A 12,898-nucleotide genomic window follows, 5' to 3' on the forward strand; every position below is an offset into this window, starting at 1 on the left:
GAGCTCATGGGTTTTCCGTGTTTTTAAGTACTTTCAATGCACTCACATGACAAAGAAATAGACAAAACAACAGCATAAATTTTCAATGTATATTGAACTATCCCATATAAAATGGCAGTTTTAGTCAACTCAAAATCAGTCACATTCAAAAACATTGGACTGCCTTTGCTTTTAAAAACTATCACTGAGAATATCATCATATCTAACTAATGTGATTACTAAGTTAACACATAAATAATGTTGAAGAGTTCAAATTTCATGAACAAATAATTGTATCATGACCAAATGAAAAGTAACTCATATTAGAGCATACCACAAATGTCTTTGTTATAGCAGAAGATGTTATCTGTCGGAGTCATGTGCATACACAATGAACTACAAAAAAAAAAAAAAAATAATCGGATTTTTTTTTTTGGGAGGGGGGGGGGGGGGATAAAAAAAGCGGAATTCCGCGAATTAGCGGAAAAATCACATCCCTGAAATAACTTTGCTTTCACAGTATGCTTCTGGTCATTTCCCACTGTCCAGTGAGTCTTGTAAAACAGGCTGAATATAAGTAGATCATATTGCTCTCAACACTTCAGAATTCATCCAGCTGCTTTTGTCAGTAGCCACATCATCAAAAAATACAATGGAACCAAATCCGTTGGTGGCAGTAGATGCCCACCTGGCCATGGAACAGTTGAACAAACTCTTGTAATTCCTCCATCAATCAACTGATTTGGATGTAAATACTCTCACATTAAAACTGAAAGTATTCACTTAAAGCAAATACTGTTCATCTCATTTCAAATCCATTCTGGTGGTGTTTACAGCCAATAAGATTTTGAGATAATTGTGTCCATGTCCCCAATTTGCTTCCTTTATGTTTTTTGATGATGTGACTGCTGACAAAAACAGTGGGGTGAATTCTGAAGTGTTTCAGCCAATAATTACTTTTTTTGTCGCTCCATCCATCCACTTACCAAACTGCAAGTATGTATAATTCTATAGCCAGCCCATTTGTTATATTACAACCAACTTCAAATTCAACACCCAGTTGGTCAATCTTGAAAGTCAGAAAACATTATTACCGGTAAGTGTATGATGCCCAAATCCTCTCTTTCTACATGTAGCTAATTGTAATCATACAGTCTCATTTATTGGTATAGGTGGCAATTTCATACAGAAGCTTCTCAACTGCAGAATACAATTGAAGAAATGGTAGTTATTACAAAAACGGCCAGCGGGTGGCAGCAGAGCAAAAGAGATCAACCAGGGCCATGTTGCAAAAAGCTATTTCCATACCTGCCAACTTTTGAAAGTGAAAAAGCCTAGTAGCTAGGGTCCAGGGGCCGCATGTCGACGTCCGGTGGGGGGTTCAGGGGGGTGAAGCCCCCCTGAAGCCAAAGGATTTTTAGCATTTTCAGGGCTTAAAATGCAGCTAAGAAGTAACAAATTTTACATTTTTTTCACAATCACAACCTCATGTTTACTGTCAATTTACCTTAACTGTACTGATGGAAATAATCAAAAGAAAGTTCTTTAAAGCTCAACAATTTATTTAATATAACAAAGTCATAGAAAACCCTCATAAATGAATGATATCCAAATGTTCTCCATGTTATACAAGCTACAGCCTAAGCATTATTTGTTCTCCATTGTGCATCGTTTTGATTTTTTCAACTGGTCTTTCGAATGGGTCACACTGTGGCACTTGTATCCAGATGATGTCATCATCATTTTCCTCGTCATCAGGCTGCCAAGCACTTTGGTCGATAGACTTGCCCGGAACTCCGTCTTGTTCTTGTTGACATGACTGAAGATCCGTTCACAGTCTGCGTTGCTGTGATAAATCACCAACACAGACTTGGCCACTTTGAAGAGGAATTGAGCCAATTGAGCTAAAAATAAACCTCGCGCATGCGCAGACGACTGGCAGTACCGATAGCCTTTGTTTGAAATGGTACAGACGCTCCCCTACTTACGAACTTTCGAGTTACGAACAACGGTACATACGAACATGTCTGCGCGTACAGTACATGTCGAAAAATGTCCGTAAAGAGATGCTGTAAGTTAAGATTTTGTATTGCGCGTAGTGCTTCTTTCCGCCGCTAATACCGCCGCTTGGCGCTGTGAGAGCTCATTGGAGGCTCTGCAACGTGTCGAGGAGGAGGAGGAAGAAACACTTCCCCCCGTGAAGAAATTCGAGGCGAAACTGTTGGCGGAGGGGTTTTCGCTGATAGATAAAGCCCTCGCACTCTTCGAGCAGCAAGACCCAAACATCGAACCTTGCCCAAAGGTTGCAAATCAAATAAATGATGCCACACAGTGCTACCGCGTCATTTATGAAGAAAAAAAAGGAAGCTGTGCAGTCGTCGTTGGATCGCTTCTTTCGGCCAGTTTCGAATAAATCCTCCAAGGGAGATACTCGCCAACCCGCATCTTCTTCTCCTCGACCCTCAACTTCTTCCGACGTGTTCTTCCATTAAGTGTCTCTCGTTCTCTCTCTAACATTGCACTGTACTGTACGTATTCTCTCTATTTTATTAAAAGTTTTTTTCAGTACAAACCAATGCCGTTTATTTGTATACAAGCCTTAAACATACTTATATAAACCTTCAATATACTTATATAGGCTTTAAACATAAATTATAATACAAAATATAGCGCTGAAGCAACTTACGAACGACCGCTCGGAACGGAACTCGTTCGTATGTTGGGGAGCGTCTGTACTTCGCGATCTCGTGGTGGAATGTTTTTCATTCTTTATTTACGATTTTAAATTTTTTTTTTTCAAGGGGAAAACCGTAGTTTTTGTAATGCAACCGTAACACCGTAATGGGTTCAAGAAAACCGTACTCATTACGGCAAAACCGTAGTAGTTGGCAGGTATGTATTTCCCCCACTGTTTTAAACTGATTTGTGAATAATGATGAAGCTTAGCTATATTCTAATGCTATTTGCTGCAAAACAGAAACAGATACAAATATACTTTTTTTTCCTGATGAAAGAAGAGACTCTAATCTTTATTTTGGCATGTTTTTATAGCAATAGAACACAATTTTCTAAGGGCCTCGCAAAATTAGTCAAAATCCAGTCATACAGCCGGGAGCGAAGGGGGTTGCTTCAGTGAAAATGGCTGAGAGTGAATGAGTTGTCTGGTCAAAAAATTATTTATGTATAACTAATAATGTATCTTTGTCCATCTTTCCATGCCAGCAACTTATAGTCATAGAAAGAACAAATATATGATCTTCTAGATGGCAGAAAATATACAACTGACATGTGTTTCCACTTTCTGTGACAATTTTGTTTGGTGGTCTGTCCCAATATTTTCAAACCCAAATGTTGGGAATCACTGACTTAAACAGTTATTTACTGTGCTCTATTACGATTTTAGTTTGAAGCAAATCAACAAATGTGTAATGTTTTGACCTGCACAGATATTACATGGAAATGAACACCTATTAATTTAGAATTTCTGCTGCCATCTGTGATATCTGAGGAAAAAGAAAGAGAATAAGCTCTTTATGGCATCCAATAATATAAAGTTACAGGAAATTGGGTCTCTTACGCATTAGACTTTGTTACCTGACTGTCAATTGATCGAAACTGCCAGTTCCAGCGTGTGTTGTAGAGGAAAGGACGGAGATCAAAGCGGTTGTCGTCAGGGCTATAGCTCTCAGCATGATAGGATGGAGTCACTGTTGTCATCTTATGGCGATTTATGGAGTACATCCTGAAGAAGTGCTTAACCTTATGTGCAACCTTAAAAAGGAGGAAACATGAAGTCATTTTTAAATGCACAAAATGCATGAACTGCTGTTTTTCACATTGGTGTCCATTCACTTTTTACAAAAAACTATTATGCAAACAACATGAGATTAAACATGACAATGCATCTACTATTGTAATTTCTTAACTATAATATGCTCTTGAATATAATACGCCCACAACCTAAATCGCCCTTCAAAAGCATTGTTTCTCTACTCATGTATTATGCGCTTCCCAATCTGCATAGTAATTTAATAGATTAGAATTTTTCAGACTAGAGCTGTCAAATGATTATTATTTTATTTAAATCACATCTTAGAATTTTTATTACAGTAATTGCTGGACTATAAAGGCACACCTGACTATAAGCCGCGCTAGCTAAATTTGGGGAATACTCGAGTTTGTTACACATACAAGCCACACGCGACTCTAAGCCGCAGGTGTTTTAATGTAACACACCGGGTTCTCGCTACTTTCTTTTCCATAATGAGGGCGTAAATTGTCTCGCTCTCATTCTGTCTCTACTACTGTATTTGGGCTCACTTGGTTTGTTTTGCTCTGCCTGACGCTCTTGCTCTTTATTGACAAACAAATTTGAAGAGCACCTGTTATGTGTTCTTTCTACATTTAAAGGGACATCAATGCAAAAAATCGACTTTTTGGAGCATTTAGCCATTTTAAAATGCTAATTCCTCACCGAAGTGGTGTTTTCCTCCTTTCGCCCCTCTATGAGAAATTCTAACTGCGGTCCTCGAGGGCCGGAGTCCTGCAGGTTTTAGAGGCGTTTCGACTCAAACTGCAGCTGATTCCAATTAACTGGATCGCTATCAGGCTTATGCAGAGCTGATCATGAATCAGCTGTGTTGAAGAAGGGAAATATCCAAAACCTGCAGGACCAACTTGAGAAAGCTAGCTGTGGTCACTGTTTGACATCATTAGGAGCAGATCCACCCCGCACCGCCTATGTAGACTAAACGCACGCCCACTCTCTCAGACCTCCATGGGATAGTGACAAAAGTAGCCAAAGTGCAATGACAATTGGCCGTCTTAAAATCCCAGGTTCTGGCACACTTGTGACTCCCTACATGTAAACCTTTTGTGCAATAAATAGTAGGTACACGGTTCAAGACCCGCTTTTGATTGCCACCACCACCCACACCCTGCCCCACTTCTTGCCTGTCTCTTCTCCCTTCTCCTCCTCCACGATTTCTTGCGGCAAGGAGCTGTTTTGTTTATTGAAAAATTGATGTCTTGCGTGGCAATTCAAAGGAGTGCTCAGACGCAGATCTTCAGCAGTAGCCGGCTCGGCCAAGAGGGGGCGCGGCAACCACAAGGGGAGAGGCGGGGTTTTACTGAACCGGGCGTTTTACTTTTAGAAAAAGAACCAGCAAAATACCTAATATTTCATAAAAAATTACATCGCCATGGTGTCAAAGGTAAGATTTAATCATTATATGCCTATAGTTAACGGTGGATGTAATCCCTTTAATGTTATGACGTCTTGAATAAAATGGAAAAAAAATGACCCCAATATTTTGACATCAACAAATATTCTGAGTTTCATACGCAAACATTTATTTTGAGTTTTGAGGGCCTTGTGGTGGAAAAGCACTATACAAATGAAAGATTATTAACCAAATCTAATTTTGGAGAAAAAAAGGCAAATGTTACAAAAAATATATATTTCTATTTAAATTACTACTCTCCTGATTTTAAGAAATCACCTAGCCCAATGCAGATTCACAATTCATCACTGAACATCACTTTCAGCCAGTGTTCCACAGTCCATGATTGCTTATCTTTAGACCACTAAAGCTCTGTTTCTCTTTTTTTTTTTTCTGTTACAGGCTTTTGTTTGGTTGTTTGTGCTTGTTTAAAAAGCTACACCTGGCTTGAAAAAAAAACCCTCAATTGTATAGAATCATATACTAATACATCATATCATATACTCTTCGGTACTACTAGTGTACTACAGCTCACTAACCTCTGTGGGTGACAGCACATCCTTCCATAAGTGAATAAGTTTACAGAACATACTGAAAGGTCCACATTTAGAGATCTTCCTTAGTCGTCCAATTACTGATAACTCAGAGTAGGTCATCCCCATGTCAGCCTGCAACGAGGTGAAAAATTAGAGAATACGAGAAGACTTACTCAGCTGTTCATAAGGTAGTAATTGTCCAAACCCCAATTCCAATGACGTTGGGATGTTGAGTAAAACGTAAGTAAAAACAGAATACAATGATTTGCAAATCGTTTTAACCTACTGTATATACAATTGAATACACTACAAAGACAAGGCATTTTTTGTCCAAGCTGGTAATGAATGTTACTTATTTTATTTATTCATTTCCAAATATTCACTCATTTTTAATGTGACGTGTGCGACAGTACACATTCCTAAAAAGCGGAAACAGGGCAAGGTTATCATTGTGTTACAACAATAGTTAGTTAAGGGAAGATACAAGCTGATAGGCGCAGTCACAGTGAAAAAGTCAGGGCTATTTGTACTCATCTGGGCATTAGTGGAGCATGCATGCTACACAATGCATCTTTAAGTAATTTAGTTACTTATAAAATGAAGTAAAGTAACTTAGTTACTTTTAAAAACTGAGAGAATTTAATTGCGTATAGATAAAAATAGCCTAAATTGATCTGTACAGCAGTAAAAGCACAAATAATAGGCAAATAATCATCAGCTAAAAACGTTTAGAGCATTGAGAGGAAGCTGGAAAAGTTTTATTGTTGAGAACAGTTTCTAATTTCGTACCTCATCTGTCTGCAACACCTGTCCATCAGTCAGAGGCTCTAGTTCAGCTGTGGGTGGAGCAGCCAAGATGCTGTAATGAGATTAAATGACGTAGGAACTGAAATGCTGATACTCTAACTGAATGAGATTGGAGGGCGTGGGATGTTAGGAAACATTTATGCTAGATGTTTTGAGATACTTCAAATGTTTTATAAAATATTTTCTTTATTATAAGCGTAGAAGTAGAAAATAATATTTGTACCACCTTTTGCATAAAGAATATGTTCAGAGGAGCCAGACACTTCTGGGGCATGAATCAGGTTTAAAGCTAAATACCCATATGCAATTTATTGTTAAGTACTCAACTCAGTTTACTATCACCCAAAGTATATCAGCAAACCTCAGCAAACCTCACCTTCTCAGAGCTGTGAGCTGAAATTTCTCCACACAGTACTGCAGGAAGCCCTTAAGGTCATTTTTGCTAATCCCTCCAATTGGGTTGATGTCAGCACTGGAGCAGTCATACTTAGTAAAATAACCTGTCAGACTGATTAAAAAAAAAAAAAGTCAGGGAGAGACTTACTGTAAGTGGGCCTGAAAATATAGCTCAGAAACTCGCTAGCAAATAAAGTATTTTGGTAGATAATATTTTAGCAATACACGCTGGTTTGACAAACTATGCATTCACCAAAAAGTCAACTTCATGAATATTCTTTTGTAAGAGTCAAACTAATGAGAAGCCTCAAGTTCTCACACTACTCATCTGTGTATGGCTATTGTAAAGCCTATAGCGCATATTCAAATGCATACTGTATACATTTTATTTGCAACATATTACATATGCAATGTATGGCAAAACATTTTATGCATCTAAAGAGAACCAGTGGGCAGTGGTTGGGCCTGGATCAAGTTAACGCTTCCGGGTCCGACAACTTTCTGGACACTTAGTATGGAAATTAATGTATGAGAGCATGTGTTGGGAAAATTGTATGGCAGTGAGTTTTTTTTTTTTTTTTTAGCAATACAAATGCAATATCTTCCAGATTGAGGCAAAAGGGTCTACAATATGCAATGGAAGGATATACTCATATTAAAATAGGCAGAAAAGCGGACTTCACAACTATCGACGCTTAAGTATACAAGTCTCAAGCTTAGTCTGAGGTAAACAAAAAAGGTGTCTCTCTCTCTCTCTGTGTAATTCCGCACAATAATTCCCATTTTTAATAAATGCACCTGTAAATTGTTTACTGTATATGGTTTGTTTGTCTGTCTGTAACAGAACGGTTGTTTACTCTGAGGATGCCGCAGGCAACACAAAATGCTACACTAAAGATGAAAACAAAAGTTCAAAGTGCCTGTTACGATGCTATGTTTGCTTAGTGTAAATGGATGAAACATCACAGAGCTCGCAGTATGAAACTCAGCGTAAACTACCTAGGATGTCAAGTTACCCAGCTATCACTGGTAATGATATCCTGTACAACATTAAATAATCATGAATATAACTTTGATGTCCTGTTTTGTGGATGATTTTGCACCCCTAGAGCTAAAGTTAATTTGACAACAGAGGTAAAAAAAAAGCTAGCTTTTAGCTCCTTTGGTTGCTCGACCAAAAATAATTAACCAAATGTAAATTTGTTTTCTTTTTTATTGAGGAGGAAACCCGAATACCTGAGGGAAACCAAGTATGGTATGGGGATACGGGTATATACCGGTATTAATACCAATACCAGTAAAAACCTGGGTTATGCTTAATTATCAAAAAAACATAAATAAATAAAAACTTTAACCCCATCACTAACAATTTGAATCAATAGTTACGCTCACAAATCACGTTTTAGATTTACTTGAATATGTTGAATATACCTAATAAGCCAAGTAGAAGTGAAAAACTACTATCAACATTTACTTTAGCTTTCAAATGGGTCAGTTTGACCCACAACATAACAGGAGGGTTATGTGCAGAGAACAAATAGCCTACTACTTCACAGAGAAGGTATAACGTTCTGTAGTATAATCAGTCATTACCTCTCATCTACATTGGCTGAGCCAAGCACAAGTAAGCCACCTGGTTGTCCTCTACTCCACAGACTCAGTTGGGCTAACAAGTAAGCCAGGACCATCCTTACCCTCGCCTATGAACACAATGCATGTACATATGCAAACATTTTGTGTGAGTAGGTAGAACACGTAATGCCGTCTGAGTGAATGACAAACCTGTACATTCTGCAGCGCCAAGTTTTCCCTGTGGCTTCCTCCATTGGCATGGAATTGAGGCCATCTCCCAGTAACCATTGAGAAAATACCCAGAATGCCTTTCACTGCCATGTCTATATTTACATTCATATGTATGCTGAAAACACAAAGAATTAATAAACAATTAATTTCCGTAGTAACAATTGTATGAAAACAAATTTGCATAAACATGTTATGCCTTTGATGTCTAATGCAGAGTTTTTCCAAATTGTTTCCACACATGACAAAATTGAAGAACAGGGGAAGAAAATCATTAAGTGGGTGTTGCGATCTCAAATTCTTAGGTGTTTATTGGATACATAAATTAAAATACTATTAAAGTAAACCCTGTTAATCCCAGGAGATAAGGACTGAACCCCGTTGTGAAAAAATGACAGTAAGTAGATCTAGTGGAAAGTAATCTATTTCAAGAAAATTTACAATCTATGTAGCTCTTGAAGTGCATCTTCTGTTTCAATTTAATTATAACTGTTTTGATTTAGTTATAACTATTTAGAATTGGACATAATTGCTTTGATTTACTTAGTATAGTTCTGTGTGAGAATTCAAATGATGTGAGGGGTCGAAGCGAATGTGTTAATTAGATCCCTTCGTGTTTTACAACCGGCGCCAGAATGTCTGGCTCTGAAAACAACTCAACCCTTATCTGATCTTCTATTTAACATCTTGTGACTGCGTGGGGAAAAAAAGAAGGGGGAGCATTTGGTGATTTGTATTGAGGTATCATGTGACTGTCTGAGAGGAGAGCAGAGGGAGGGGAGGGACTTTCAGAAGGACGGACGGATATTAGTGACTAGCTATGGGAGGGGCGTCACAGATGAGGGACGAGTTGGAGCCGCATGGCTGCATCTTATCTGTCCACAAGCTTGTGATAATAAATCCTTAAGGAAAAGCATGAATTCATCGATCTCATTGTCTGTTTTGATAATCAACATCATGAACACGAGAAAAGTAAGAAATCATCTTACAACAAATGGGGACCCGACGTTCGAGATTCGCCGTGGCATGTGTGCGGAGTCCTTGACGGACAGGAACCATGACGCCAAGTTAATAACGATAAGAGGACAAATTATCCTCGTTGAAAAATGGATTCCTGTCTGTGGAGAACTCTGCGACAGCCATCGTCAGCTAAATTTAACTAAGTTGTACGTGAGATCTGAGTGAACAGGTATTAGTTATGTTTAAAATACGCGTTTGTTTGTTTCGTTCCGTTGTGGGAATTCGGCGGCACGAGGTCTTTGTGTTTGTTTTCCCTACGATGTTGAAATCTACACGACGAGTTTGTGTCGTGGCTACCTAGGTTAACTATAAGGAAGTAACGTTACGATGGATTGTGCGCAGCTTTTGAATTAAAATGAGTGGTGTACAGGATGAAGCAGCGTTTTTATTAAATTACGGAAAACACATGGCAGTCTCGTTCGGTGAGGAATTTGAGAGATCTTAAGTCCGTGCATTTCTGAGGCAATTGCTAAATTGAGGTGAGATGTGAAGTTGGAAGAAACTTCCACTGCTGTGAAGGAATCAATAGATCAATGATATTTATTTTATGAATTTTAAGGGGAACAGGTTGCTTATTAGTAATCGAGAGATCATTGATATTTGTTTTATGAAGTTTAAGAGGCACAGGTTGACGTTTTGGTTTTATACCTTGACTAAGGAATCGCTAGACTGCAGTATTTATTGTTTTATTTTTTGGAGGAGTGATGAGCAACGTTGCTGGAAAATTATAACCTATTGAACTGGTACCACAAGTGAGACGTCACTGAATTAATGATAATGGTTTATACGTATTGCATTTCATTATAAGATGTGGAAGTACGTAAGTGATGGAGTGTCTGTACTGGAAGATGGATTTGGCTGTGTATTGTGTGATGTCTGTGTGGTGTGTGTGTGATTTGGAGGGAATATTCTTTGTTATAAAATGCCCAGGGTAAATTGCGTGTGTGTGTGTGTGTGTGTGTGTGTGTGTGTGTGTGTGTGTGTGAGATAGGAATGTTGAAAACCAGGTTCTCCATATCTTGCTTTCTGTAAAAGTTTTTAATCTTCCCTCCTACTCCTTACTTGAGTGAACACAGGCCTGAGGGATTAAAGGTTGAGGAGAGCTGTTGTCTTAAAGTGAGGCTTGTAATCTTTTGTGTCAGGCACTATCTGATTGATATTTTAATGAGTGTGCGTGCAAGACTCATCTGATGCAAATCTGTTGGTGGCAATTGGCTTCAAGCAGTGCAGACAGCTCTTTGACTGCCAGACGTTTTCACAAACGGGATGTCGCCAGTGCCAGACGATTTAAGCATTTTGACTGATCTTTCAAGGTCCACAGAAAATTTTGTGTTTGGACTATGGAAACACATACTACCAAATGAAAGATTGAACTCTCATCTTTCATCAGAAAAAAAAGTTTGTTTCTACCCTATTCCGTTCTTCAGTAATCAACAATAGAAAATGGTTAGTTTCACCGAAATGCTCGGTTTTGAAACAAAAAGCGGAGAAAAAGAGCTTTTTGTGAAACGATGTTACTCTAGTGAATTGTACACTTCTTTTTGTCCATGAATGATGCCACAAACACCTAAATAGTGCTTTACTTCTGTAAAACGCTATCACCAACAATGAAAAAGTGTTTTTTGGTTGCAAAATACATTTATTTCCATTCAACAGTGTAACAATTTGACAAAACAATTTCGCAAACTATTTACAAATGTGTGCAACTGTGATACTATTTACAATTATGTGGATGTTTCAAATACAGTTTTTCTTTTTGTAACGCTCCCATGGGTGCAAGGAGACGCAGCAGGATTTGCACAACAGATTAGTTTCACTTGCGATGGCTCCTTTCGCGTGCAGACGTTACACTTTCTTAACGGCCTTTTTTTCCGGGGAATAGCAAGTAGCAGACTGTACCCACTACTCCGATGAATATGCATTGGACTCGGGGCACTCTTCGTCGTCTGATTGAACGTCGGCCTGAGCGTGCTCGGTTGTGCTCCGCTTTTTCCGGTGTTAGCATCGCTAGCCCGTGAACCTTTATGACGTCGTCATAGCCGCTGCGTCAGCGCTTCCAACTTCGGCGTCAACCTCGGAGCCACCATCATCATCATCGATGATGATCATCGTCGTCATCAATGTGCTCTTTAGCGTTGGTCGATGCCTTTCGTCTTTGAAAAAAATTCCCAAGTGTGAGCTGCTTGCAACCGGTCGCCATTGTTTGCTTCCTCAGCCATCTAGCTCCACCTCACGTCTTCTACTGCCGCGTCAACGCTTCCAACCTCGGAGTTACCATCATCATCATCGATGATGATGATCATCGTCGTCAACAATGTGCTCTTTAGCGTTGGTCGATGCTTTTCGTCTTTGAAAAAAACAGGTCGAGCGTGAGCTGCTTGCAACCGGTCGCCATGTTCTCTTCCCTTCCCCAGCCATTGTCCCCTCTAGCTCCGCCTCACGTCTTCTACTGACGCCTACCCAATCTTGTCAAAAGAGAGTCATTGCTGCCATCTAGGGGCCAAAAATAGTCATTAGGCTAACTACTAGATCTGCTTGAAACTTTCACCACAGCTGGGCAAGGCTTTCCTCCACCCGTTTCCCCAAAAAATAAAAAAAATAATTGGAGAATGTCTTTTAACGTCCTTGGCGGCCCTCCGTAGGTTTTTACTAAACGTCATTTAACGTTTTTGGCAGTCAAAGAGTTAAGTAGTTTTTTTTGGGTTTTTTGCGTCCGCAATTATCAATTGAACTTGATTTCAAGACTATGCTGTGTGCGGACGTCAACGACGAGTCAAATCGTCAGTACGCCGTACAAGGAATTGATGTACATTATTAATGGTATAGCAAGGCTTTTGTTTTTTTGTTTTTTTAAGTTGGCCCTCTCACCGCGTGTTACCGTCATGAACAAGTGTTGCTGTGACAGTCTTACAGACAGTGTACGCTAAATACCGGATACATAAAAATGCCTAGAAAAATAATAGATCTCATCTTTGCAGGGACAATAAATCTTGTGGCGTTCTCAACCTGCGAGATCTCGTAGTACGAGATCTTGTCCCATCCGTAGAAACTTAAGATATTGTCTAGCAATATTACTTTAACCCCAAAAAAAGAAATGAAATACTTATAAAATAAGGTAACCTAAAGCCACAGTGTGTA

The 12,898-nt window shown here is 39.0% G+C and overlaps 1 protein-coding gene across 1 annotated transcript in view; it reads right to left on the reverse strand.

Moving 5' to 3' along the window:
• Positions 1-1,166: 1,166 nt before the first annotated feature.
• Positions 1,167-12,898, reverse strand: part of nadsyn1 (NAD synthetase 1) — a 39,808-nt gene continuing 28,076 nt past the window's right edge. Inside the window, exons 15-21 of the mRNA XM_077564831.1 lie at positions 8,723-8,858; positions 8,534-8,640; positions 6,921-7,052; positions 6,527-6,596; positions 5,741-5,869; positions 3,574-3,750; positions 1,167-3,482 (exon numbers count right to left, since the gene is read on the reverse strand). Of these exons, the coding sequence (XP_077420957.1) occupies positions 3,450-3,482; positions 3,574-3,750; positions 5,741-5,869; positions 6,527-6,596; positions 6,921-7,052; positions 8,534-8,640; positions 8,723-8,858 (784 nt within the window). The 3' untranslated portion in view covers positions 1,167-3,449. The remainder of the gene's footprint in view (positions 3,483-3,573; positions 3,751-5,740; positions 5,870-6,526; positions 6,597-6,920; positions 7,053-8,533; positions 8,641-8,722; positions 8,859-12,898) is intronic.

This window comes from Vanacampus margaritifer, chromosome 4 (genome assembly GCF_051991255.1).
Source record: "Vanacampus margaritifer isolate UIUO_Vmar chromosome 4, RoL_Vmar_1.0, whole genome shotgun sequence".
NCBI classification, from domain to species: Eukaryota; Metazoa; Chordata; class Actinopteri; order Syngnathiformes; family Syngnathidae; genus Vanacampus; species Vanacampus margaritifer.